Source organism: Hipposideros armiger, unplaced genomic scaffold, assembly GCF_001890085.2.
Source record: "Hipposideros armiger isolate ML-2016 unplaced genomic scaffold, ASM189008v1 scaffold_432, whole genome shotgun sequence".
NCBI classification, from domain to species: domain Eukaryota; kingdom Metazoa; phylum Chordata; class Mammalia; order Chiroptera; family Hipposideridae; genus Hipposideros; species Hipposideros armiger.
The window spans coordinates 653,859-681,642 of NW_017731782.1; the positions used below are offsets into that span (position 1 = coordinate 653,859).

The 27,784-nt window shown below is 39.0% G+C and overlaps 2 protein-coding genes across 2 annotated transcripts in view; one reads left to right on the forward strand and one right to left on the reverse strand.

Annotated features, from left to right (window-relative positions):
- Window positions 1-27,784, reverse strand: part of ZNF366 (zinc finger protein 366) — a 311,266-nt gene that overhangs the window by 253,979 nt on the left and 29,503 nt on the right. The gene's annotated exons all lie outside the window — the stretch shown is intronic.
- LOC109394705 (histone H2B subacrosomal variant-like) lies at window positions 12,271-12,639 on the forward strand. Its single transcript, XM_019665057.1, has one exon. It carries the CDS (start codon window positions 12,271-12,273, stop codon window positions 12,637-12,639), a length of 369 nt encoding a protein of 122 aa, XP_019520602.1.

The following is a 27,784-nucleotide window of genomic DNA, read 5'->3' on the forward strand; positions in this document are numbered from 1 at the left end:
ATCCCAAGCCAGTTCTTAACCACCGCGCCACTCGGCCGGCCCGGTCGTATTTTTTTTTTAATGTAATTTAAATTAAACACATAATTTAAAAAATAAAATTAGGTATGAATGTGCAACTCAATATTAGGTTGGAAATTCTACCCAGGTTTACATTTCCAACTATAACCTAGCCATTCTCAATTTTTTTCTCACCAGACACACATAGATGCCATTCACATAGCCAGCATACACTAACGCGAGTGTCTGAACTTCTGAGCAACTTCTAACAAAATCTGGAGCCCCAGTCCATTTTTTTTCTCACTTGAGGAAGTATATCAGAACACAAATTAATGAATATAATTGTAAGGACAACCATGAAGTCACTAATTTGAGGATAATAATACCTTCCTCACAGAGCTGGTGAGAGGCTAAAATGAAATAATAAAGCATTTAGCATGGTGTTTAGCACATAGTAGGTACTCAATAATTTGTTCCTATTTTGTTTACATGAATTACTTATCAACTTTGGTGATTTTTCCTCAATGAAAAAATGTGGCACAACCTCATTACTGATGGTCACCATGTCGGAGAGCCCTGGGCACCACTCACACCAACAGGAGCTGCTGCAGGAAAATGGCGGTCAACTCCCACAAACAGTACTTTCCTGGTCTCCAGGACATTATTTTTCTATTAATTCATGGGCATTATAAGCCCATATTTATTTTCTATCTGCTGAGAAAATTGAGATCCTTATAGTATCTCTTTCGTCTAGAATTTTACCTTATTTCTCCATGTACAATTTAGCTCTGACATGCTAGTGGTTTCTAAAGAAATCAACTATCATGCCATTAAGAAAAATATGAGTTTATGTTGGAGATTTACAAGGGATAAGATAGTTATCTCATTTTCTATTAACACCTCTGTAAAATAAAAAATAGGGAGAGAAAAAAATCCCAAATTTTAATTGTAAATGAAGCCCCCATGGGGACATAAGCAAACTGTGACCAAGTCTAAAATAGTCATTGTATTCCAGGAGAATATCCATTCATTCTTTCATTAATTCATTTATTCAATACATATTTATCAAATCAATATTCTTGGCACTGTGATAAGAGCGATAGGGGAATACAGAAACATTCTACTTTATCAAGTTGCTTACAGTCCAAGAGAAGGCAATACATGTGTATAATATGAAGCAAAACTAGGTAAATGTCTTAACATTTAGCTTCTAAAATTGCATCATAAAGATACCCTCAGAGCTCTGACCCGTTCCTGGGTTTGTGCACCCCCTTGCGATCTTTATTGACTGCTCTAAAGCACACATTGTTAAGTATTAGTGGACCAATTAAACTTTGTCTTGACACAAAGCATCTTCAGACATAAAGCCAACACATCTCATGTCACATCTCATCTCTTCCCTTGGATTGTGGCAGACAGAAGATCTGACACCTGAGGACCAGGATGCACAGTGGGCCCAACTTAGCAATGGTGTCACTAGACCATGGAGAGACTAACAGTCACAGAAGGTACAGGATGTTTGCATTCTAGAAAGTCAATAATAACCCCAGCCTGTTCCTAAGAAATTAAAGAAAGCTCAATATTGAGGGCTATTCCACAAAAATACATTTATAAACATGTCTTAAGCCACATGACATCTTCTTTTCTCTAAATTTACCCCTGATAGTGTTATATCGGATTTTAGTTCAAAGGCGCATTTTGTATATCATGGTGAGAAAGTAGAAAGTCAAACAGTCAGGGTAAATAAAAAAAGAAAACTTTGAACTGAGCCCAAGAGAAAACATTTAAATATTTGAATAGAGTTATAACCAACGCTTCTTCTGAGCCAGTGGGAGTGAGTGGAGTAAAACCAGGTGACTTCTAGAGACAATAACTGTGTCCTTCAGAAGTAGCTCAGTATACAGAAAACATGAGCTCTGAAGTTGGACAGGCCTAAGTTCAGATTCCAGTCTGATCACTACTAACCATATGATCTCGAGCAAATTCCTTCACCTCCAGGATCCTGTTTCTCCATTGGAGCACAGGGCTCATAAAACCTACTTCATAGAGCTACTAGGAGGAATAAATGTGATTACATAGATAAAGCACCCAGCAAAGCAGGCATTCAAAAATATTTGTTCCCTCACTGTGAAAGATTGAGATATGGGCCCACCAATTTCTCTGGGAGGACCCTATTCATTCATCCAGAGATATTTTTTGAACACCAATAGGCATAAGCATTGTGCTAGCATTTGGAATTATAATGATGACTAAGACCCTCAGGAGTTCCCATTCCCTTTCTTTTAAGGGGTTTTTATTTATTTATTTATTTATTTTTATTTATTTATTTTTTAATTGTTAAGGGGTTTTTAGACCGTGCCTTCCCTCAGGGAATTGCCTAAAACTGCAGAAAATGACCTGGACTAATACAGAGGATGTGTCTGCATGAGGACGTGCAGGTTAAACATCATCAGCAGCAGATCCAGAATTTGAGTTCAGTCTCCATACTCTGTTTTCACCTTGAATTTCATTGAGAGCTTATTTTAGGTGAGAAGAGGAAAAGTAGAGAAAGCCAAGGGTTAGGAGGGAGATTTGGGTTATTAGAGGTAGCATCTATAGGGGGCAGGGAGACATGGGAAAGACATAGAAAGTAGTCAATTTTGACTACTTCCACAATCCTTTTAATTTGTTCCCCTTTTGTTTAAATTGCGATTAATTTAGATGGCAAGTTAATAGTACAAACAATGAGGTGACTGGTGAGAGAAGAATGTTTGGGGAAGGAATTAATGAATGTCTCCATTAACAGTGAGGCATATAAGTCGGTGCTCCCTTAAGTGTATTCTTCAGAACACTGGCTCCCCCAGAAGTTCACTGAATCCAAACTCCAAGAAAGGTGCCTAAGAATCTGTATTTTTCACAACTTTCCCAGATAAGCCTGATCATTAGGCACATCTGGGAAAACCTGAACTGATTGATCTTTCAGATTCCTTTAATATTTACTGGTAGATATTTCCATCAGCCTAAAAGCCCCTATGGTTCAAGCTCTAGAATAAACCTTTTACCATTTTCTGTTAGTGAATACTTGTCCTGTCTGTGTGGCACCCTCTGTGACTAGGAGGTATTACTGCAGTCTTTTAATCAAGGACTCAAAAGGACTCAAGGTCCTTTTTTTATGAGTAAAACATTACTATATAGTGGATGACACTGTTCACATGTTTGCTTTTTAAAGCAATTGAGCTTTTGTAATGATTAAATATTTTAAATAAAAAGAAAACAGACTCCCATAACATTTTGCCATATTTGCATCAGATCTCTCTTATTAAAAATAATTAGGGCTGGCCGAGTGGCTCAGTTGGTTAAGAGCTTGCTCAAGAGTGCGAGCTCTGAGCAACAGTGGTTCGAGTCCTGGCCCGAGCTGAGCTGCTGCTGAGCTGCCAACAGGTGGCAGGATGGCTCAGCTAAAAAAAATAATAATTAAATAAAACATTATAAATGCATCTAAAGCCCCACTCCAATTCTTCTTTGTCCCTGTCTCCCTCTTTCCCTCAGCAGAGGAAGCTACTACTAGATAGTTAGAATCATTGCCATGTGTTTTTTTCATATTTTTATTACATATGTCTAAATCTATAAACAATATATGCTATAGTTTTATGCTTCAATTTTTACACAAATGATATCATACCATACATATCATTTTGCAACTTGCCTTTTTCTCAACAATATTTAAGTTTTATACACTTAGCTCTCAGTTCATTTGTTATCATTGCTTCAGATTATTCCACCATATAAGAAAACAATAGTTTACTCAGCCATTCCCCTACTGAGGTTGTTTCCACTTTTTTTCTATGCAAACATTGCTCCATTGAATAACCATGCACTTGTCTTCTTACACACATGTGCATGAGTTTCTTTAAAGTAGATGTACAAAATGGATGCTATATTGTAGGAGACACACATCTTCAAATTTACTAAGCATTATCAAAGTTGCTATCCAAGGTGATCTTAGTAATTTATACTATCACCTGCAATATTATTAATAATAATAATAATAATAATATTTTCTTATAATCTTGCCAACATTTAGTGTTACCAGGGTAATTGATTTTCTAAATCTGGTGGGTATGAAATAATTTCTGTGGTTTTAATTTGCATTTCCCTGACTACTGCTGAAGTTAAGGATTTGTAATATTTTTTTAGTAACTTTTGGGAGTTTTTTCCTTCTGTGAATTGCCTAATTACATAATTTGCTCATTTCCCCAGCAGGTTGTCATTTTTAAAATTGATTTACAGGAGTTCATCACATATTCTGAATACTTATTCTAGATTAGGTACATACTTAGCAAATATCTTCTCCCAGTCTGTGGCTCATTATTTCATTTCGTTTATGGTGTTTTTCTCATATAGTCGTCTTAAGTATAATATAGGCAAAATGGTCAAACTTTAACTTTATGATTAGTGTTTTTCATCTTGATTGTAATGCTTTCCCTAATCCCAAGTTCGTAAAAAATATTTTTGCTCTGAAAGCAGCTGAGTTTTAAAATCCTGCTTATTTAGAGTTACAATTCTTAGATTGGAGTAGTCCATAATATGAAAGGTTTGGGCTAGAAAAGAAGGGAAGAATAATCACATTTCTCTTGACTTGAGCCCCCACCAGCACCTAAAAATGTGTGTTATATTGTATAGCCCAGACTGGCTCTTAGAATCCCCCCACTATCCAAGTCTCTGAATTACATTCTTAGATCCAAGGTTATTAGAAAAAATGTGAGACAGAAAAAAAGAACCAAGCAACTTCCACGAGACAATCTATACTGGAGAACACATCACAAATTCTTACAAGAGCCAAGGACCTGCAGAACTCCAGAAAGAGACTCCTTAACAAACACCCCCAAGCCCACTAAGGCTACTAGGGTGGGCACACACTTGATTCCTGCAGCAGAATCAGGGGAAAGAAACATAGTTCTTGACTCAGTTTTACCATACTACTGGGTATTACCTTTGAAGCAAGGGGCATAATTTCTCTGAGTTAAATTTCATCTACATGCAGGTAGGTTACCCTGTTTACATCAAAGGGTTGTTAAGAAAATGGAAGGAGGCGGTATTTAAAGCTTCTTTCTGATTGTGGCCTCAGCTTCCTCAAGGTGATTAGATTCTCAACAGTGAAGATAAAATGCCACTAGGGCAAGACATTTCCTGATCCAGTTCTGTTGGAAGCACCATTCAGAGAACTAATAATGTTATTTCAGAGTCCTCAATTATATCACAACTTCATCTGTACAGCGGGGAAACTAAGCACTGCTAAGGTGTTCCATCTCTTCCAAGAGATACTTGGTAACAATATCCTGTGGATCCTAGAGAGGCCCATGTAAGCAGATGTCCTCTAAATCCCCCTTGTGGGAAAACAACCCATTCTTATACGACTGAGAGGAAATGGGGCCTCATCAGGGGAACTGAGCAGGCCTACTAAAGGGTAAAGTAGGATTCTTTCTATTCATAAACTCTTAATACTTTGGAAAGTAGGAAGTTCTCTGCAGATGTTAGTTATGTATTATGATTTCAGGATGCAATAGAATGGAGATGTCACATCTTCAGATAGCAGTTTCCACAAGCTAACCTCACTAATTCCATCATTTCTCTAAGAGATCTGTAATGACACAGCTTGCCCAAAGAGACTAGGGAGGATTACTATATTGGAGGCTGGTCGGAAAATAAAACTCAGCAACAAATATATTGGAAATTGGCCTTGGTTTCAATGTCTTCAGTCTGAGCTGCTGAAAGATTTGTATTATTTTACTGGGCCCTGGATTTAGGTATTTGAATTTTATTAAATTCAAGAACACTGGATATATATTTTTGTTGTTGTTTTAGTGTAACCAAAGCGAGACTTTATTATATCACTCAGAATGGGAAACAACTGTATATACCTAAAAAAAGATACTTGGTAGCTCCTGGTTTCTTGTTTAGCTGTTTTGCAATAAACATCACTTTCTGATTATGCTTATCAGCCCCTAATTTTGTGAGGGTTATGGTATTTGTCTTTCTGGCTTCTTTAAGTGTAAAACAGCTTTAAAGGGCATCACACAGCAATTGAAGGAGAGATGTGGTTTTAAAACCTTATGAGGATTTTCTGAGTATAGGCTCCCGTCCTTAAATCCTTTTTCCCAATTTAGGGTCAATCATCCTTTCCCTCTAGGTAAAGTTGTGTTTTTCTTTCTGACTTGTCTAGAATGTAGGCTATATGATGGCTGTCAGAATCTTTTCCTTTATTGAGGAAAGGAATGATTCCTCCTTTTTATATACCACAGCCTGAGGGATTCTATTGAATGCAGGGTGAGAAAAGCAACATCCTGAGGGTACTTAAAATCAGATTTTTCATCCAAAATTCTACAATCACATCTTCTCCATTGCTCCAACTGTACCATTTTGTTAATTAATTTCCCCCTGGTAACCTAGAGTATAAGGCTTTGGCCAGAGCACTGGAGATGGAGATAGAAGATCTGGGTTCAAGTCTTTGTTATTCTACATGCTTGTTGGCAACAGCCAAATTTATAGCTGTGAGGTGGGAAGTTCCACTGATCCTACCTATTTCCCTGGACTCTCGTGATGGTGAAATGAGATGCAGTGATCAAATGCATGCAGCATGTAGAGCACTGCACACATAAAGGGTTGTGAGAGAAGCGGGATGTCTGAGAGAAAGGCGCATGGAATCTGCAGCCGGATGCCTGGGTTTGAATCCCAGCTCTGCTACTAACCAACTGTGTGATCTGAGGCAAGCTACATAATTGCTCTATGTCTTAGTTTCCTCACTTGTGCAAAGGAGATGCTTATAATGATAGTGCCCACATCACAGGGTTGCTGTGAGAACCGAGTTCACACCTGGAAGTACTTAGCCCAGTGCCTAGACACAGTCAGTGCTTGATGAAGGTAGCACTGTGGTACAGCCTGCCTCCCCCTTTGTCCTGAATAGTAAGTCAGTCACCAAACCTTACCAGTTCTCTCAAAGATGACTCCTTCTTCCCGTTCCCACTACCCCTAGATCAGACCCCTACTGTGCCATTCTTGGGTCACTGAGCAAGGATACTGCTGGGCTCTCTGATCTCATTTCTTCTTCAAATCTCTCTAAATTTGGTACCTGGCACCAAACCAATTCTCTCAAAACATCCCTTTGAGCCAGTCACTTACATGCTTCAAATTCGCAGTGACTCTCAAATACTTACAGAATAATTTTAACACTTTGGACTACAATTTAAGGCATTTGATAAATTACGCCCACCATGCCTTTCCGTCAGTCTCAGCACTATCAGACATAAGCCCTCTGCTCTAGCAAAACAGTTTTCGCTCATTCTGGAATACGGCTTGTGATTTTGTGCCTCCACATTGTTACTCTTCCTTTCCTCCTGCTTGGAACATCCTCCCTTCTGGGCCAACTAAGGAGAGGCAGTGTGCCTGGGGGTGAAGAGCTTCTTGGACGCCTAACAGGCCTCCATTTATCTCCTGACTCCACAACCTCCCGGTCAGGTGACCTCGGGCAACTTTTATTCTATTCTATGTGTTTAGCAAGAACGCTCTTACTATAATTAGAGGAAAATCCGTTGTACAATGACAATCTATTGATTGGGGGAGTGTTAATTACTTTTTAGTTAATTGATGTTTTACTATAATATGTAGACCAGAACTCAAAATAAAAAAATTAACATTTTCCTCTCTCTCTTGTCCCAATACAGTTTATGTTTTCTGCTGAAGACCAACAGACTCATCAGGAACTTCATCAGGATTTGACAATCTTCTACTTACTTCCAAGGCTAATCCTTTATTATGTTTTTACTCTGCGTAAATCTAATCTAATTACTCGCTCTCAGGTCACCTGAGAACAATGACCCAGCTTTCAGATTAGCCAAAGCAAGACACAGGTGACTCTTCTATGGGAGGAAGAGTGGGGGGCTCTGCACTGGTGACATGAGAAATGTCAGCCTCAGGAATCCAGCAAAAGGAGAGAGAATAAAATCAGAGAGAAATGACTTAGGCCAGAGACGTGTCAACAAATCAGAAAAGGGGAACATGGAAAGTGTATTTGTTTGTTTTACTTCCCCTCACAGGTGGAAATATGACAGGTAAGACTCCCCGGTAGAGTGGGCGCCATCTTGGTTCCACCCACCTTCCTTGCCCGTCCTGAGTTCTCCCAGGTCTGTTCCTTGCTAAGCATTGGAAGGGCTTTTCAGCAAAGTTAGTCTCAAGTTAGATGCACAGAAACAAGTTTATATCAAAGTCTGCATCTCTTCACATCTCTGTACCTGGGCTCCCATGAGTGGGGAATATGTGTGACCATCAGGAGCCACTCTTCCTGTCTTCCCTTGGTCCTCTCATCAATTCATCTCATATCACTCTATCCTCCTCCTCCTAACTCCCCTGCTTACATCTCCCCTCCCTCTTTGCTCTTTCCCTTACAAATCCCATTCCAGTGTTTACAAAAAACTCTCCAACAACACCTTCAAATAGTTTGCTCTCAGCTCAACCATTGACTTTTCAATCCTTGCTACACATTAAAAGAACTTAAAAGAAAAAATGCCTTAGCCCCGCCCCTGCAGAGCCTGATTCAGTTAGTCTGGATTCTAGCCCTTGCATGGTTGGCTTGTTTGTTTTTTAATTTCCCTAGGTGACTTCAATGTGTATCCAAGCTTGAGAACCACAACCTTAACTGAAACCTGGATTCTCCCCTTGCAAATACATTTCCTTTGCCTCTTTCTAGAGATCACGATCTCCCACCCCTGAACACCACCAGACAGGAAAGGGCAATGAAGCCCAGGCTCTTCCAGACCATAGGTCCTCCATTCTCATGCCAAAAACAAAAAAACAACCTCTTTCCCTGGAGGTACTTTAGCAATACACCCATGTCTCTCCTCTACTCCCACATCCACCCTTATCTACCTAAATAACTTCTAAATTCAACTCACATATCACCTCCTCCTAGAAACCTGTTCTGGCAGGCTGAGAGATCCAGGTACCTGTCTTCTTGCGATGCCCTGTGGATGCTTTTATGTCCCTGTTCTTAGTAATCTATTTCTTCCATGTCTGTCTGCCTCAATAAACTGTGAGTTCCTGGAAAGTAGGAACTGTATCTTCTTCATCTCTGTGTCCCCACTATGGAAGTTATGCAGTGCTGGCACGTGGTTGGCATTCAATAAAGAGTTGTGAGAGAGCCAGCAGGGGAGAAGAGATAAGAGAAGGGAATGTGAGACTGAGAGGAGGAGGAAAGAAAAATATCTCTTCTCTACTATCATCCTCTTGCCTTCCAAGGATACAATAGGCTTTGTTCAGCATATTTTTGGAACTATAATGTAGAAACACAGCATAGAAAGTAAAAATCCAAGACAACTCTCCATTTTTAGAAGAAATAAACAGATTATAAGAAAGTTAGCCCATATGTAGAGAGTATTTTAAAAATCTATTCCTGGCCATCTACTAAGAACAGTATTATTCATCTCCAACTTCTGCACCATTGCTGACCCAGATTTTCCCTGATAATCTCATTCTGTTCATGGTGACTATGGTGAGCAGAGGAATGCCTCTCAAAGGTGTCCAAATCCCAAACCCCTAAACCTGTGAATGTGTTACCTTACCTGTCAAAACGGGATTTGCAGTTGTGATTAAGATCTTGAGATGCACAGAATTATAAGGAAATAAAGTTGTGTTGTTTTCAACCACTACATTTGTGGTGACTTGTTACAGCAGCAACAGGAAACTAATACCGTGTTAAGATGTTCCCAGAGTGTAATCATACCTGTTAATACATGCTTTCAACTTTGAATTAATGTCATCTCTGCTGCAATTATTATGGAATAATCACTGAGAACCTTAACGATGACCTTGAGTCATAACAAGACACTCAACCAGAAAAGATAGAATAAGCAGTTGTAACCCCAGTAATATACTCAATTATGGCATACATACATACAGCCTATGCCCCAAATAAACAGTGTGATCAAGTACAAAACAAAAGCGTGAAAAAATGCATGAAACAGTTCTTAACTTTGGATTCCAGCTACACTTGAGCAGCTTGGAGACCCTGGACCTCTGGTCCATTTGTGTCTCCTGCTAAAGGACACCAGGCTTCATTCTAAGGCTAGGACCTTCATTGAGGGTGAGGGCAGAGGAGAAGGGGGGAAAGGGTAGAGGGCATCACAGTGTCCATTCTCAGGGGATGGTAGATGCAGAATAGTCAGACTTGCTGCGTTTCCCAGATTGAGAATCTGGCGGGCATCTCCTGAAGGTCATTATGCTAAAAGGTGTCTCCCTTCTTCCAGACTGTCTGGAGGAGGAGGAAAGGAGAAGGAAAAGAAAAACCAGCATATCAGTGGTGAACTCATACATATTTTAGAATGACTCATTAAATTTTAAAAGGGAATTCAGGTTAACCTTAAGATAGCCAGAATTTTATAGAATCAGTATTCCTCATTTTCTGAACTTTCTGGTCAATCAGTATTTTAGTGTATGGCTTATTGTTTTGGCTGTAAAGCCTTTTTCTTTTAGCTACTGTAAAATACTGCATCCTTCCTTCTTCCCACCCAAGCTCAGAACCAATTGATAGAGACACGGGGATCAGAAAGATGGGTATCAAAATGTCAGCTTTATCACTGCAAAGTGTTTGGAGAGCAGCCCTGAGGTGTGGGGCACCAACAGGCTTCCTAAGACAGCACCTCCGTATTAGACTGAATAACATACTCCGTTACTGCCAGCTAGCAAAAGTGATCCAGCCCGAGGAGCAGAGCTGCCCATAGTCGGATCCCAGTGAGAGCCCAGAAGCGGTTGAGGTGGGCGTGTCTGTCAGTCTCCCCACCTCACGGCTCTCAGGGAGGATTGTCCCAGGGAGGAATGATGGGGGAAAGAGGCTGCAAGTGCTACACTATGAAAGCGCTTCAACATGGATACATGAAGAATAGGGAAAGACCATTCTCTACCTGATAGCCTCCTTTTCTAAATGATTATAAATAAAGCTATGCTGCAATTAAGCTAAGTAATGAATTATATGTAGAGAAATAGGAAAGCAAAATTAGAAAGAGCTAGCTAAAGATCCTTTTCTCCAAAGCACACATGGAAGCAGCGGCCTCCATCGCAGTGTGATGACTCACCGTCTGAAGTGGGTTACTAGCAATGAAGTGCAACTTTTACAAACGATGCCCGTTGTCTTTAGAAGCTCGAGCTTATTCAAAGTTTTCACGAGGACATTGTTCTTCCACCTAATTTCACTTTTACTTTCTTTAGTGGGAGACAAAGTGGAGGAATTACATATAAGATTCCAGAAATTACACATAGCCCAGTCGACCTTAGCTGTGAAGCAGCTCATAGTGAAGGACCTTTCGTGGTCGCAGTGTTGTGGCAACTCGGAGTTATTGAAATCCTTGTGAGTTGTGATTTTTATCGTTGCGTCTATTTCTTTTTTATTTTACCCAGGTATAAATTTGATTAAGAAGGCAAATGAAGATTTTTTTTAAATGTGAATATCAACATGACACATGAGCAAGAATGACCATACGCACACTTTTACTAACAATGACAGAAAAACTACAGGATCAAGTAAAACACAGAACACTAAGGAAATTTTTGATATTTTCAAGAATGATATTAATATCATTATAAAAAGTTAAATAACACAGTTCACACATCATAATTTAAACAATAAAATAGGGATTTTTGTTTTATTCTGCAGTTATAAACAGGTGCTCCAAAAAGTTAGGACCCAGAAAAAATTTAGAATTCATTTTTAAAACAACAATAACAATCTTAAAAAGCAGATAAGCTGTTCATATGTATTTTATTATAAAATAATTATTTTGAGATTTTAGTGGCTTACTTATTCATTTGCCTATAAAATGAATTTATGAATACTTTTATAAACAGAAATTTCCCGCATAAAAGGCTTATGGCACTTTTTCCTTCACTTTCCTGCTGCCAGCCTCCCAGTTTGTTGAGGTGTGTCCAATTCGGAAAATATTGTATATTATGCTTGCAAATTGCTAAGATATAAGGTAGGAAATATGAGTACTCTTTTCTGCCACAAAGTCAACCTCAATGCTTCTGTGACCTTCTTATCTCCTTAGGAAAGCTTTCAGTGGGCCAAGTGGGCCCTTAACAACAAATCAGTGCCATTGCTAGGTGATTATGACATAGGAACAGTAACCTCCAATCAAACAGAAGCCCCAGCAGTCTGATTGTGACATGCCAAGATAAATATGAGCGCTCCCCCCACTCGCAGGCCCTTCTCTTCTTCACTCAGAACTGTTCAGGAGGACAACATCAACAATGGCCAGATCCATCACCAAAAAGAACAGGTGCCCCAGGGGACGTCAAAATGCAAGCTCCAGAAAGAAATCCCGTTCCTGCACCTACCTGGGCCATAGAAATTACTCACTCTACATAAACAGGGTCCGAAAGGAAGTGGTTCCTGAGAGAGGCATATCATCTCGTACCTTTGAAATCATGAATACCCTCATCAACAACATCTTTGAGCGCATTTCTACGCAAGCCTACAGCCTGATGTGTTTCAGAAATCGTCGCACTCTCACGCCTGAAGACATCCAGAAGGCAGTGTATTTGCTGTTGCCTGGAAGACTAGCTAAGTATGCGGTGGCTTTTGGAAGTGAAGCAGTCCAAAGATATGTCCACTCCTAAATACCATGGACCAGCTTAATTAAGCCTTGGGGAAAGTAAATCAAACTTACTACCCAAAAGAGCACTTCATTATTGAATTCACTCTTCTTTTTTATAACATAGCAGTAATTCCTGGAATTTTCCCTGTTTCTCTTATCTCTAGAGAAGAATTACTCTCTGGCTAGTTTACCTTTTAAGAGTTTAACTATTTAGGTTTTCCTGACTCTCACTCAGGACCTTTGTTTTTCCTATGAATGTGTAGATCTTGTTATATAAATTCAATGCTTATTATGTTGTTATCCTCTTAACTATGTACAGGATGATTTAATTCAGCTATTTTGAATATATGAAGACAAATATTTTAATCAGAAGTATGCCTGCACTGATACATTTTCATCAAAAAAAAGTATTTTCTAGAGCAAACTGCATTCAACCAATTTAGTTCCTTAATGAAATCTCTATAGAGTACAGTAACTATTTCCTTTTTGTTTTAATTCTTATCTCCTGAATTTCAACAACCTCAGTTCATATCCATGTAAATTTTACCTTTATATTTACATTTATCTTTACACTTAGATTTGGTTCACTGGGATTTGTTGTACAACATTTGTAACGTAAGAACATCCAAAAACCTACCACTCAATTTCTAAATTTGAAGAACTTTACAAATGCAGCTAGAGATGTCTTCCAATCTCATCTCCTTATCCACCATCCTGAGTTTTCCTTCCCATTCCTTTGTTTTCCTTTGTACTTTGCTACCTATGTATATGTCTCTACATAATAGGTTTAATTTTGGTTATTTTGTAACATCGAAGCCATACCACATATGTTGTTCTGTGCCTGTCTTTTAATCAACATTATTTCTAAGATTTATACCTGTTGATATACATAGCTCTAGTTCATTCGTTTCCCTCTGATGTTATATAGTATTTTAGAGTATGAATATACCACAGTTTATCCATCCCCTGTTGATGGAGGTTTGGGTTGTTTTTTGTTTTGTTTTGTTTTGGTTTTGTTTTTTGGGTGTTTTTTTTTTTTTGCTATTATGAACAATGCTGCTATAATAATGAGTTGTAACAATAGCTAAGATTTATACAGCATTTGCTATATGCCCAGCATTTTACGTAAATTAACTTATTTAATCACACAACAACCTTATGAGGATTAAATAATTATCCCCTCCTACAGATGAGGGAAATGGGGCACAGAGGAATAAGTAACTTGTCTGAGGTCACACACCTGTGTGTGGCAGAGCTGGGATTTGACCAGGTTAACAAAGTCCACTGTGGACACATGTTACATGCTATGAACATTCTTACACGTGTATCTTCCGGTACAAATGTACAAGAATTTCTCTGGGTAAAAATACCTAACAGTAGAATTCCTGGTCATTGATATGCTCATATTCAATTTTACTCGATATTACCAGACTGCCTTCCAAAGTGTTTGTACAAATTTACATTTGTAGTAGATGAGAATAATTTAGATTCTTCTGGTTATAAGGAACACATTACTTCAGTTTCCTCAAGAAAAGGGGGTTTCTTGTGTGAATAGACTGGGATTGGATCTGAGACTATTCTAGGTGTCTCTCACTTAGGACCTACTCTCAATTTTTCCTGGGGTTGCTCACTTCTAAATTCTTCCTTCTCCAAGTTCTAGGAAATAGACCTGACAAGTAGATCTATTCGATTTCACTTACATGAAGTACCACAAGAAAATTTTACTGTAATAAAAAATGGTTTAAAAAATTTTAGTTAGAATTTTTATACACATGCATTTACCTAATCAGACTGAAAACCAACCTATTTGAGTTAGTACCAGACAGAGGTTGCTGGCCACCCTAAAGATTGGCTAATCATGATAAGATGCCCCCATCTGCTATTCTACTGTGGGTTGGCATCAGAAGGGCCCCAAAGTTCTACCAGATATCAGCAAATGACAGCCCTTGGGTCAAATCTAGAAGCAGCCCTTTTTTGTATAACCCCAAAAGCTAAGAAAGGTTTTCACATTTTTATAGGGACATTTAAAAAGAAAAAAAAAAGAATATTAAACAAGCCTAATGTGGCCCACAAAGCCTAAAATGTTTACTATCTGGCCCTTTACACAAAAGTTTCCAATCTCTGGTCTATACAAGCTGCTCTTTTTGCAGGGTCTGTGATATGGCAGGCTTTCAAAAGCTTCGCTTGAGACACCCACATCTGTATAAAAAGTTCACAAAATGAAAAGTTTATAGTTGGCTTTTCAAATCATTAGAGCGAGGGTAGTATATACAAATGGTACTCAACAATTAGGGCAATAAACTAATCATTTACAAAAAAGTTTTATCATAAGTGGAGGTGTTAAAGTTGAAAGAAGGGAACTCTAGGGGGTTCTTTATGTTATTCTCTCTACTTTTGTATATTTTTTTAAATATTTTTTAAAATTTCAAAATAAGATCAAGATTCTTGGTAAAAAAACACTGAAATTAGTTTCAAGTCTGATTATATAGATGCATGTGTGTAAAAGTACCTGCATTTTAAAAAATTTAACCATTTTTAATGTGGTAAAATACATATAAAAGTTACCATTTTAATCATTTTAAGTATACAGTTTAGTCACATTAAGTACTTCACATTGTTATGCAACCATCACCACCATCCATTTCTAGAACTTTTTCATATTCCCAAACCAAAATCCCATAAACAAAAACTCCAAATCCCCTCCCTCTTTCCAGCCCCTGGCAACCACCATTGTGCTTTCTGTATCCATGAATTTGGCTACTCTAGGTACTTCATATAAGTGGAATCCAACAGTATTTGTCCTTTTGTGACTGGCTTATTTCACTTAGCATAATGTCTTCAAGATTCATCCATATTGTAATATATGTCAGCATTTCATTTCTTTTTTAAGACTGAATAATATTCCATTGTGGTGTATATCACATTTTGTTTATTCATTCATCCATGGATGAATGGATAAACTTAGGTCACTTGGGTTGTTTCCACCTTTCGGCTATTGAAACTAATGCCTCTATGAACATGGGTGTGCAAATATCTCTTCAAGTCCCTACCTTCAATTCTTTCAGGTATATACCCAGAAGTAGAATTTCTATATCATATGGTAATTCTATTTTTAATTTTTGGGGGACCACCATACTGTTTTCCACAGTGGCTGTTCCATCTTACACTTCTACCGGCAATGCACACGGGTTCCGGTTTCTCTACATCCACACGGGCCTTTGTTATTTTCTGGTATATATAGAAAAAATAACCATCTTAATGGAGGTAAAGGGGTTTTAATTTGCATTTATCTAATGAAGAGTAATATTGAGCATCTTTTCATGTGTTTATTGTCCATTTGCAAATTTTCTTAAGAGAAATGTCTGTGCAGCTTCACCCTTTGCTCATTTTTCAATCAGTTTGTTTGCTTTTTTGTTATTGGGTTGTATGGGTTCTTTATATATTCTGAATATTAATCTCTCCTCAGATATATGATTTGCAAATATTTTTCTCCCATTCCATGGAATGTCTCTTCACTCTGTTGATAATAACCTTTGATATACAGTTATTAATTTTGATGAAGTCCACAATTTGTCTATTTCTTCTTTTGTTGTCTGTGCCTTTGGTGTCATATGTCACTTTATATTTTTTATTTTTCCTTTATGAGAAAGTTATTTGCAACAACACGAATAATTATTATTTTAATTTTAGAGTCAATAAAGTCAACATAGCGTCTAAAATTTTAAAATAGCCTCACACTAGCTAACACATTAAGAAAGGGTCAAAATTATCTCAATGCATAATTTTGACATCAATAGAGCCATTTTACCAACTATTTTTTCAGTCTTGGACCCTAGTAACCTGTGACACTTAAATGATAGTAAGACAAAAAGTATCACAACCTGGTACTAGTCCTCTAATACGTAGTTACCCTTTCTTCTCAGAAATCGGACCCCCAATTTTTAGCTGAGCTCATGGCTACCCGGGACACAGAATACATTTCCAACCCTCATTTGACTAGGTCCATGTGAACAAGTTCTGATCAATGGGGATGTATATGCAACTTCCGGGAAGTGCACTTAAATATCAGCAGAGTGAGCTTTTCCCTTTTCTTCCTTCCTGCTGGCTGGTCTGAGAATGTAAAGGCTGGAGCTGGAGCAGTCATCTTAAACTAGGAGTTGAAACCTAGATATTAAGGATGGTAGAGCAGAACAATGAAAGAGCTTTGGTTTTGGATGACTGAACTGCCATCCAATCCAGGACTGCCTATGTTTACATGAGAGAGAAATTTCTAACTTGTTTAAGCCACTGTTGTTTTGATTTTCTATCATTCATAGTCAAATCTAATTTTAATATGGACATCCAGGAGATCATTGACTGTCAAACAATGCAGTTAGTCTCAAAATGATTGTACACTTATTAAATAAAAACATATTACTCTAGAAATTGAGGATGATGAATGTCTTGTGTATTTACCAGATGTTGCTGTAAAATGAAATTTCATACTACTCGGTAACCCTTTCTCAGAGATGTGTAATACAGAGGCAAGATCTTGCCTGTTACTAGTTATGGAACACATGATGTGATTTTGAAACATTACTGAAAATTCAAAAATATGTGACAGATTGAAAGAAGAGAGAAAAAAAATTTCCAACTAAGCCAACAACATGACCAATATGTGAATTCTGTGGTAACTTGAAGATGGCAGTATACAGTATCTTAAAAGATGTCTCATACCAACAAGATAGAATAATGCTGATTTTGTAATACAAATCACCCAAATAATAAAATTCTAGTACACTTAGACTATTCTTCTCTGGGTTTGCAAACTTTGTTTTGGAAATGAATAGTGAAATCTCACATAAACACATGTTTTCACTTACTATAACTCCTTAAAGACTAGCTATGCACACTGCTAGCTTGTCCCTCTATGAACTAAATGTGTCAGAAAGTACTGGGGAATAGGAAAGTACCATTAAGCAGTATAATATCTTACATAAGGTATTTATGGTTCATTTACACATTCACAGAAATGCCTTCTTTGTGATAGACACTGAGAAAACAAAGACAAGATCCATCTCTTTAAAAGCTTAGAACTGTATGGAAGAACTAAAAATAAAATAAATTACTGGGACTAGCGGAGATGCACTGAGGCTAGGCTCTGAACTAGGCATGATTCTAAGCACTCCACATATGTCAACTCAATTTAAAGCCCAAGACAACCAACCACATGTGAGTGGTACTACTAGCATTTTATAGTCAGGGAAAAAAGGCTAAGAAACTTGCAAGAGGTCACACAGCTGGTAATAAAAGAAATGTGATTAAACCCACATAGCCTGGCTCCAGAGCCCATAACTTAACACACAATGCCTGCTGCATCTCATATGGAGAGAGAGATGTAGAAGCTATTGTGGAACATGGGAGGGACATTAACCCAGAGGGGAAAGGTGTCTTACAGGTAATGACACTTGACCTAGGTCTTCAAGGATGAGAAGGAAATGCACATTAGGTAGAAGACATACTATTTGCAAAATCATAGGATATTAAACATATAAACTTAAGTTAATTCCAAGTTGAATGGCTGCCATCAAGCATAGGAGAAGGGGTGTGGGAAATGAGGTCAGAAGAGGTAGGCAGAAATATGTGGGCGGACTTCTAACTTGAATTTGACCCCAGTGCCTATGGGAAGACCCATGGAGGAACTTGAAGCAGAAGAAAGTTGTGATTTCATTTGTATTTAGAACAATTATTCCAGCAGCATAAATGAGGAGGATGAATTAAAACAGGCAGAGACAAGTTTGCATATTATTGGTGTGATCCGGGGAAGATTTGATGAGGGCCAGAACCGAGTCCGTGGCAGTGGAAAAGAGGAGGAAGAGATAGATGTGGAAGATACTTAGGAAGCAGAAAGCCTAGGAGATATGTGCATTGTATGCAGTAACAGAGAAATAGCCAAGTAGGAATTCCCAGCTCTGGCCCAGAAAACTTTAATGGATACAGCCAAGACATGAGGTTCAGTTCATTCATCACTTCCACATAAAATAGCTAGACAGAATGCAAGAGACCATTGGAAATGGTGCCATAAGTGGGGTATCACAAGAGTGAGTGCTCAAAGTGCAGAGGAGCTGGCAAAAATCTAATGACCTGGGGGCAGATGACTAGCACTTATTTAAAGCTTAGCTAGAAGAGGACAGCTTGAATTTTTAATACTTGAGATCAGTTTTTATCACACCTTGTGCTATGTCACATATCATGTGTTGACACATTTCTGTAGCTCTTGACAGCTGGTTGTTTTGGAAGACATTTAGTTAGCAGTGTGGGGAGATCCCAGCAGCCTGTGTAGATATATGGGCAGAAAGTAGCAGCCTGGAAATAGTATAAATCAAGGTGGAAGGTAGGTCAGTTACATTCTAAAAGAAAAGAGTCCTGAGAAATAAAACTGCTTCTTGTCCGTGTATGTTCTTGGTGGAGAGTTCCTCAGAGGCAAAAGGGCCGTTTTCAGGTAAGTCTTTACCGTGGTATAGGCACAGGCTGTGCAGCTGCAGGGCCCTGGCAATGAAATGGGACACAGGAGCTGGAGAAAGGGCCGGTTTCCTCCCCTCTGCCCTGGAACCAGAGTCCCAAAGTGGAGGCTGCAGATAGGAACTCCAAAGAGGTGGTGGGGAGGAGGGAGAACAAAGCAGTGTCCTGTGATGATTGCGCCCAATGGGCTGGTTCATGGGCACATGTGAAGCCAGGCCCCCTTGAGAAAAATCACATAAATGTCTGTGGGAACTTTGCCAGAAAGGTGAGTTACAGAAACCTTGAGTTACTAAGGTTTTAACTGAAAAGAGCTTAAGGTTTTTTAGCCCACCTTCATAAGTCCTTCCAATAGGCATCCCTTTTTTCTAGTCCTCACTTCCTCTTGTGGTTTCTCCAAGCAGAGGAGGCAGAAAAATCGCTTGACATCAAATTAATGTCTGCAGAGTTACATGCTGATCCCCAATCAAGTCAGCCATTAAAAATATTATTATGAAAAAAAATCCCTTATCCCAATCTGATACATTATACAAGGTATGGTCGAAAAGTACAGTGAATGCTAAATAGAAAAAAAAGTTATTACAGTAAAAGACACATTGCAATTAATCCCCCTCAAAATACTCCCTCTCACTTTAAACACACTCATCCCATCATTCTTGCCACTTTCTGAAGCAGTTCTGGAAGTCCTCTTTTGTATCTTCATCCTCCATCATGACAATGCTCCATGTCACACATCGCTTCTGTTATATGACAATTTCTGTCAAAACATTATGGTGGGCCGGTCCAGTGGCGCGTTGGTTAAGAACTGGCTTGGGATGCCAAAGGGCCCTGGTTTGGATCCCACATGCGAGGGTCAGTGACACTGCCCTCCACAGCTAAGATGCTGAACAACAGCTCAACCTGGAGCTGGGCTGAGTCGCCGGCAACGGCGTAGGCTGCAGCCCCTGTGGCAGTGGGTTGCCATGGGCTACTGTGTGTAGCCAGCAGCCACGTAAGCGGCCAGCAGCTGCTGTGAGCGGCTGTCCAGAAGCCGGCAACTGATCTGCCTCACCCGGGAAGAGCGCAATGATGGTGCCAACTTGGGCCAGTGAAGCAACGTCCTCCACAACTAGACTGAAGAACAAAAGAATAGCAACTTGTCTGTTCCCCTTCCGCCAATTCCCCAATAAAAATCTTTAAAAAAACAACAACATTATGGTTTGTCCTCATCCACCTTATTCACCAGATCTGGCACCGTGTGACTTCTGGCTCTTCCCAAAGTCAAAATAATTCAGGACATCAAGGCAGCCACAACAGCACAACTAAAGACACTCACAAAAGAGGACTTCCAGAAATGCTTCAGAAAGTGGCAAGAATGATGGGATAAGTGTGTTTGAAGCGAGGGGGAGTATTTTGAGGAGGATAATGGCAATGTGTCTTACTGCAATAAATTTTTTTTTAATTTAAACCTCCACCGTATTTTTCAATCACACCTCATATTTGTATTTGGGTTACTCCACAGTTAAAAGGCTTTCAATAAAAACAAAAACAAAACAAAACAGTACTACTTAACATGGTAGTCAGTCTCCAAGGTGGCTCCCTAGTGACTCTCTTCTCCTGGTGTTCATGCCTTTGTGTAGTCCTCTCCCACAGTATGTCAGGGTTGGTCTGTATGACCAACAGAATACAGCGGAAGTGATAGTGTGTTACTTGCAAGTCTATGTCATTAAAAACACTGCCACTTCCTCATTTTCTTTTATATTACTACACTCTGGGGAACCCAGCCACCCTGTCATAAGGACATCAAAGGAGCCCTATGGAAAGAAAGACTCAAGTGATGAGGAACTCAGGTCTCCTGCTAACAGCCAACATTAACTTGCTTCCATATGAGTGAGCCACCCCGGAAGTGGATCTTCCAGCCCCAGTCAAGCCTTCTGAAGACAGTGGCCTGGCCCACATCTTAACTGAAAAGTCACAAGAGACGCTGAGTCAGAACCACCCAGCTCAGCTGCACCTGAATTCCTGACCCTCAAAAATATCATGGAATAATAAATTAGTATTATTGTTGCAAGTTTGGGGATAATTTGTTAAGCAGCAATATGTCACTTATATACTTAATTTACATCCATATGAACAAGACAACTCACCAAAGTTATCCTCCCAAAACAAAGAGATTTCCCCCAGAACAGGATTTATCTTTTACCCTTAGTCAACTAAAGCAAATTTCGGACACTTTTCAAATTGTCACATTTTTGTCTCCACTTAGAGACAATAATGTTCAGAAATATTACAGTCTAAGTCCAAAACACCCATTATAGTACCATATGGGTAGCTAGCTAGGCTGCAAAGTCTGTTAAAATAATTTCCGAAAGCAGGCAAAAAATTAATCTAGACAGTGTCTGTGGATAAACAGCATCATTACATTCAATTATCTGACTGGAGAGAGAAGGAAAAAATCTGACAGTAATTTGATTTTCAGAAAAGAGAACTATGATAAAGTGCTGTTATTAAAGAAAAACTAAATGGTGTATTTTCCAAAGCAAAATGCCTACAGCAACATGAACACATTTAAAATATCATACTGAAAACCCAAGGAAAATGCTGGCCACCTTTACATAAGGTATGGAGCTTGAACAACTATCACAGGACTAACTACAATGTTATAAGCAAATCAAGATGTTTCAATCTGCACGCATGCACGCGCGCACGTGCACACACGCACACACACACACACACACACACACACACACACACACATAACCAGTGTAGAGATAACTACCCAAGTTTTGGAGGATCTCAAAGGTGAGATTGTGAGCTCGCATTGTGCATAGCTTTGTGTTGTGGTTCATGCTTCACATATCTGTCTCTTGGCCTAAGTCATAAGCTCTGCAAGGTGGGGGACTCAGTAGCCAGCTCAATTCACTGCCCAGAGTAAGTTAGTCTGAGTTCCCTAGGGAAAAAAGTCTGAAGCAAGACTCATTGGCAGGTGCAGTGCCAGGGCAGCAAGAGTGAAGGGAAAGACAACTGAGTCAGAGGACAATGGGAAGAAAATGCAAGGTAATACACTGATTATGCTGGCTACTATTCTGTAACAGACAATTGCTTGACTGATGTTCCCACTTGGCTGTGCAGGACATGTCTGGACAGATTATATGGAAAAACCATGACTCAAACAGTCTATTGTAGGGGAAGATGGAGAGGGAGCTTACCTGCTAACTGCATCCTGACTTCCATTTCCCACTGATCAGTTTGATCTATGAGAAGCTTACTCCCCTAAACACCCAGGCTGTGGCCCCTTCATGAACCGCTAAGGAAACCACAGCCTGTGCCCTGTGCCACAGAACTTCATTCAAATCTGGGAATGGTAAGAGGGGCCAGAGATTCTGGGAATTAGTCTCAGGTAGCAGAAATGCATGGATCTGCCTAGAGTTCATCAAATGGCTATGGCAAAGCCATGAAAACTCAAGGCTTTCGGGATCAGGTCAGGATGAAAGAATGCATTCAGTATAGCCGGTGTTGGTAGATATCTGTGGATAGGACCTTCTTGTCGTCTAAATAACAAACAGGAGAATAACAAGTATCCAGTATAGCTACAAAGTCCAGTTTTATCCAATTTTATATGTAAATCTAGCTTAACTAGTCAGGTCCAGCCTTTCCCCCCACTACCAGCAAAGTACAGTTGTCTCAGAGATGAGGCTAAGAGATGAAGGGGTTTTATTGTCAGTTCCCTTTTGAGGATGATCTTTTTAGGAACAATCATCAAGTTTTGGTCAACTTGGTCTTCTCAAGTCTTCCCAATGATTCAAGCTGGCTTCAGAATCCCCCAAATGCAACCCTCTCCTGGGTAGCTACCCAGGTCCATTCATTTGCTTCCATTTTATGCAAATTTTAAGTACATGAATTTGAAATGTAAATACATGAATTTGAAATAGTTCAAAGTCACTAACTTTTAAAAGAAATTGTCAGTAATTGCATAATTTGGAAGCTGACAAATTATGCTTATACTATTGTCATTTGCTGGCACTACTTTAGACGGTAAGCATTTCTCAGAATGAGTCATGAAGCATGTGAGATCTTTAAGAACACGCACTCATAAAATGCATCTATCTGGTATTCTTTCTAGTGCTGTTATCATTTTACAGATGAGGAAACTGAGTCATCACGTGATTGAATTTAGGGACTCAAAGCCAAGTCTTCAGTCATTGATGCCTGTGTCTTTTCCATTATATCACACTCATAGTTTCATTCCTCCCAAAAAGTTGTATCATCAAAAGTAATTAGAAAGCTTTACCTTTATGCATGGCATCAATAAAACATTGGTTGAGCCTACAGTATTCTACCTGACATATTCCTTTAGACTCACATAAAGCTATTAATGGATATTCTTTTTTTTTTTTTACAGTATGGTTCAACCACCCATCCACTTAGCTACTTTAAGTGTCAATAAACCATAGTTCACCAAGAAAGTAACAATGACAGTAACACCCACAAGAATACTAATGTTTACAAATTTTTTTGGAGCACCAGGTACTGTCTTAGAGTCTTCACATACATTATTTCATTTAACTCTCACAACAGCCCTGTAAAACAATGCTATTATTTTTCTCATTTTGCTGATAAGAAAACTGAGGCTGAGAGATATTAACTAATTTGGCCAAAATTACACAACTTGCAAGTGTGTACTTGATTCTGGACCTAGATTTTTTTTCCACTCACCCAAATTGCCTTATATTTACAAAGTACACTACAGATAACAAAAACATGTTTATTTTTACATGTACATTAGCTCTTTTGATCTTTATCACAACTTATTTTATAGCTAAGGAAATTGAGGCACAAGGAATATAGATATCTTTTCCAAGTTCTTATAGCTAGTAAGTGTCAGAACTGGGAGTCAAAGCTTGGTTGGAGGAGTTCTTTCTGTTCACCGTTTCTCACTTAAAACTATCAGATGCTTGGTTGAAATCAAGACTGCCTGAGCTCAACTCGGTGTTTGCTAATCTATCATCATAGAAAGACTACCTAAAAATTAGTTTCTACAAATCCTATTAAATAAAAAAATCACAGCAATTTATATTTCCATAATTTATGTTTCCATAAATTTCTACCCTCTGAAATAATGAGAAACCTCTATATTCATTGATGTAACTTTATTTTATGCTGGGGCCTCATGAGGATTTCAGAGAAGAGAGAAAGGAGAACTAAGAAAATTATAAGACCTTTACAGAGATAATAAAAATAGTACTATAGAAATAATGGTACTCAAAACAGCTTTTATCTTATAATGGGAGGCCTAAAAGATTACTGAAGGAGGGAAGATAGGACTAGGAGCTAAAGATGAACAGAAACAAAAACACCACACAAATGGAAGCACCTTAACAAGCTGATAGAAATATAGAGGAAGTTTTCTTGAAAACTTTCTGTTACTTCCTTAGAATATTTATTAGGATTGGATTTAGCTGCATATAACAGAAAGATCTAAAATGACAGTGAAAATAAGATGAAAGTTTGTATATCTTTTATATAATGGCCAGAATTTAGCAGCTCAAGGCTAGTGTGGAGTCTTCACAGTGTTAGAGAACCAGGATCTTTCTTTGTTGTTGCTTTGCCATTCATGGCTTCCATTCACAAAGTCACCTCCTGGCCCAAGCTAGTTGCTAGAGCTCCAACGATTATATACACATTTCAGGCAACAGGAAGAAGAAAGAAAAAAAAGGATCTACGCTCTTCACTTTAATGAGATTTTTCTAGAAACAACTTACAACACTTCAACTCATATATCATTGAGCAGAATTTCATCACATTATCATATTCACGCCTAGTTGCAAAGGAGGCTAAGTCCTTTAGCTGCGTATATTGTCCCCATATAAATATAGGGTTATGTTACTGAGGAGGAGACAGAATGGATATTGGGGTATGCCACTAGCAGGTTCTGCCAAAAATGGTTGAAAGATAAATAATAATAATAATGTAATTCATTCAATCTACCTACCTCCTCAAAGACATCCACATCAGGATATCCCAATGCCATAAATAAATTGGCACCATCGTACAATTTCCTATTTACGAAAATGTTTAAATGAAATCAATTTAGATACCTTTGTAGCAAGAATAATGAGAATGGATTAACTATGAAGTCAAAAATGAGACAACTTGAGTTTTATATTAGTATACTAAAATCACAACATTCCTCTAATCTGGCAGTTGGCTTTTGTCCTCAGGCTGTGGTGGCTGGAAGCATATGATAAGAAACTCTTTCACATTTAATGTCATTTGTATTCTCATGTTGTTACACTGCAGATTGCTTAAAATGAACTTGCAGCAGCCCTCTGTCTACTTAACTATATTAATATTTTAAGCAAACATAGCTCAAATTTTGAGGGAGAACTCCATCAAAAATGATATTTAACTCCTACATATTCAAAATACCGCATAGAAACTAAATGCTCGCCTCTTTCTAAAATGTACAGAAGAATGTGATTAAAGTAAATTAATTTTTAAAAATTAAGGTATACGTAAAAACAACTGTTCTTTTAAATGTAGTTTTCTTTCCAATAATGATAATAATAGCTAACATTTATTGAGTATTTATTATATGCCAAATGCAGAACTGAGCACATTAATTTATTCATTCACAAACTGTAAGAAGAGCTTCAGTGTGTTTTCTTAAAATTTTGCTCCTTAGGCTCTGTCATTCATTCATCCTTTCCATAAACATTTGCCATTTATTATGTAGCTAATACTGTGCTAAAAGACAGGAATACAAAGATAAAAAGAACAGATAATATCCTAAGGAAACTCACAGATTTTTTATTTTTAAAAGGGAACAAATGGAGAAATAAAAAGTACATTCTAATTCCTGCGCGCGTTGGTTCTGGGACAGGCCATCGGGGTTCAAATCTTGACTCCACAAATGCCTAGCTGTGGGGCTTGTGGCAAATCACATAACTTTTCCTAGTTTCAGTATCCTCATCTGAAATAGGGACACCCAAGTACCGAATGAGATAAGCCATGTAAAGCACCTAACTAACTGTTTGTCACAATGTAAGCACTTGATAAATGTTAGTTATTATATTTATCTGGATAATAGCACTCAGGAACACTAAGAAATATGCCTGAACCCAGACATAGGCTAAGAAGGCTTTAAAAAGATACCTGAGTTGAGTGTTGAAGGCTCTAAAACTCAGATATTCTCCTGTGTTCTCCAGCTTTCCATGGTCATTCCGAATAACCCTGACCCACATCCCTGTAAAAGCAGAAAGTCTTGTCTTTCCTGGGCTACCTTGTCAAGGATAGCATGGAAACCCTGAGGAATGATATGCTCCACAAATCCTCAGGCTCCCCAGCCGGATGCTGTCTCTGGATTATTGCTCTACTGTGCACACAGCATCTCCGCTCACACCCAACCGGCTGCCCAGTGCTGTCTCTGCTTTCTCAGTATCATCTGAGGAATGTGAGGGCCTTCCTTCTCCAGCCCTTTCAGTTCTGCCTCAGCCCCTGAGACCACCCAAGCAAGACCCTGACTATGTCAGTTCTGAATTAATTGGCCTTTGGACGAAGCAACAGCTAACTTTTTTTGGTCCAGGCCAACTCTGCCCTTCCCTTACCCCCTCCCTAAGCTCTGAAGTCTCAAGGTGCCTCATGGCCAAGCCCATTGGAGTTCAGGCAGGATGAGGCTTTGCCTCACCATGAAAGGTTTACCCTACATGAAAAGCACACAAAGCTGCAAACAGGCCACCTGCTGCAAATACCCAAGAGTGTCCCAACGTGTCGAGACATAGCTTGACTGGAGTAACACAGATTAAAACACAAGTTTGAGAAGAGGAAGGTATGAGGAGCTTGTTCCACTTACTAGTTCTGTGATCTTTGGCCAATGTCTTTAGCTTCACTGTGCCTCACTTTAAAATCTGTAAAATAGGGGCAAGGATACCCATGTCACTAGGTTACTATTAATATAAGAATTAATTCAGATAATGTTTGTCAAGGATCAGAAATAGAACCTGATATATAGTAGGCACTCAATAAATGCCATATATCATCGTTTCTAAAATGCACATTCACTTTCACATTTTAACATCTCTGAAATTGGAATAATTCTTATATTGTGTCACAGTTTAATTGACAGCATTAGTTTTTTTTCCTTTCCTAATGGCGCATAACGGTACCTTTTACAGTCAACGGCATCTTAAGTTCGATGAAATGCACTAATATCTTTCTCCAAGAACATATTTTATTTTTGGGGGCGGGGAGGGACTGGGGGGATGGGAACAGTGCTGGGGAATTGGGGGAAGGGGAACAGGCAAGTTGCTGTCGTTTTGTTCTTCACTCTAGTTGTGGAGGACGTTGCTTCACTGGCCCAAGTTGGCACCATCATTGCGCTCTTCCCAGACAAGGCAGATCAGTCGGCAGCTTCTGGACGGCTGCTGGCCGCTCACGCTGGCTGCTGGCTACACACGGTAGCCCATGGCAACCCACTGCAGCAGGGGCTACCGCCTACGCCGTCGCCGGCGACTCACAGCAGCCCAGCTCCAGGTTGAGCTGTTGTTCTGCATCTTAGCTGTGGAGGGCAGTGTCACTGGCCCTCATATGTGGGATCCGAACCGGGGCACTCTGGCGTCCCAAGCCAGTTCTTAACCATCGCGCCACTCGGCCGGCCCATCCAAGAACATATTTTATTCCCTCCCAAATCT

Coding starts and splice junctions, on each gene's coding strand:
- LOC109394705 (XM_019665057.1), top strand. CDS start 12,271: ATGGCCAGATCCATCACCAAAAAGAACAGGTGCCCCAGGGGACGTCAA.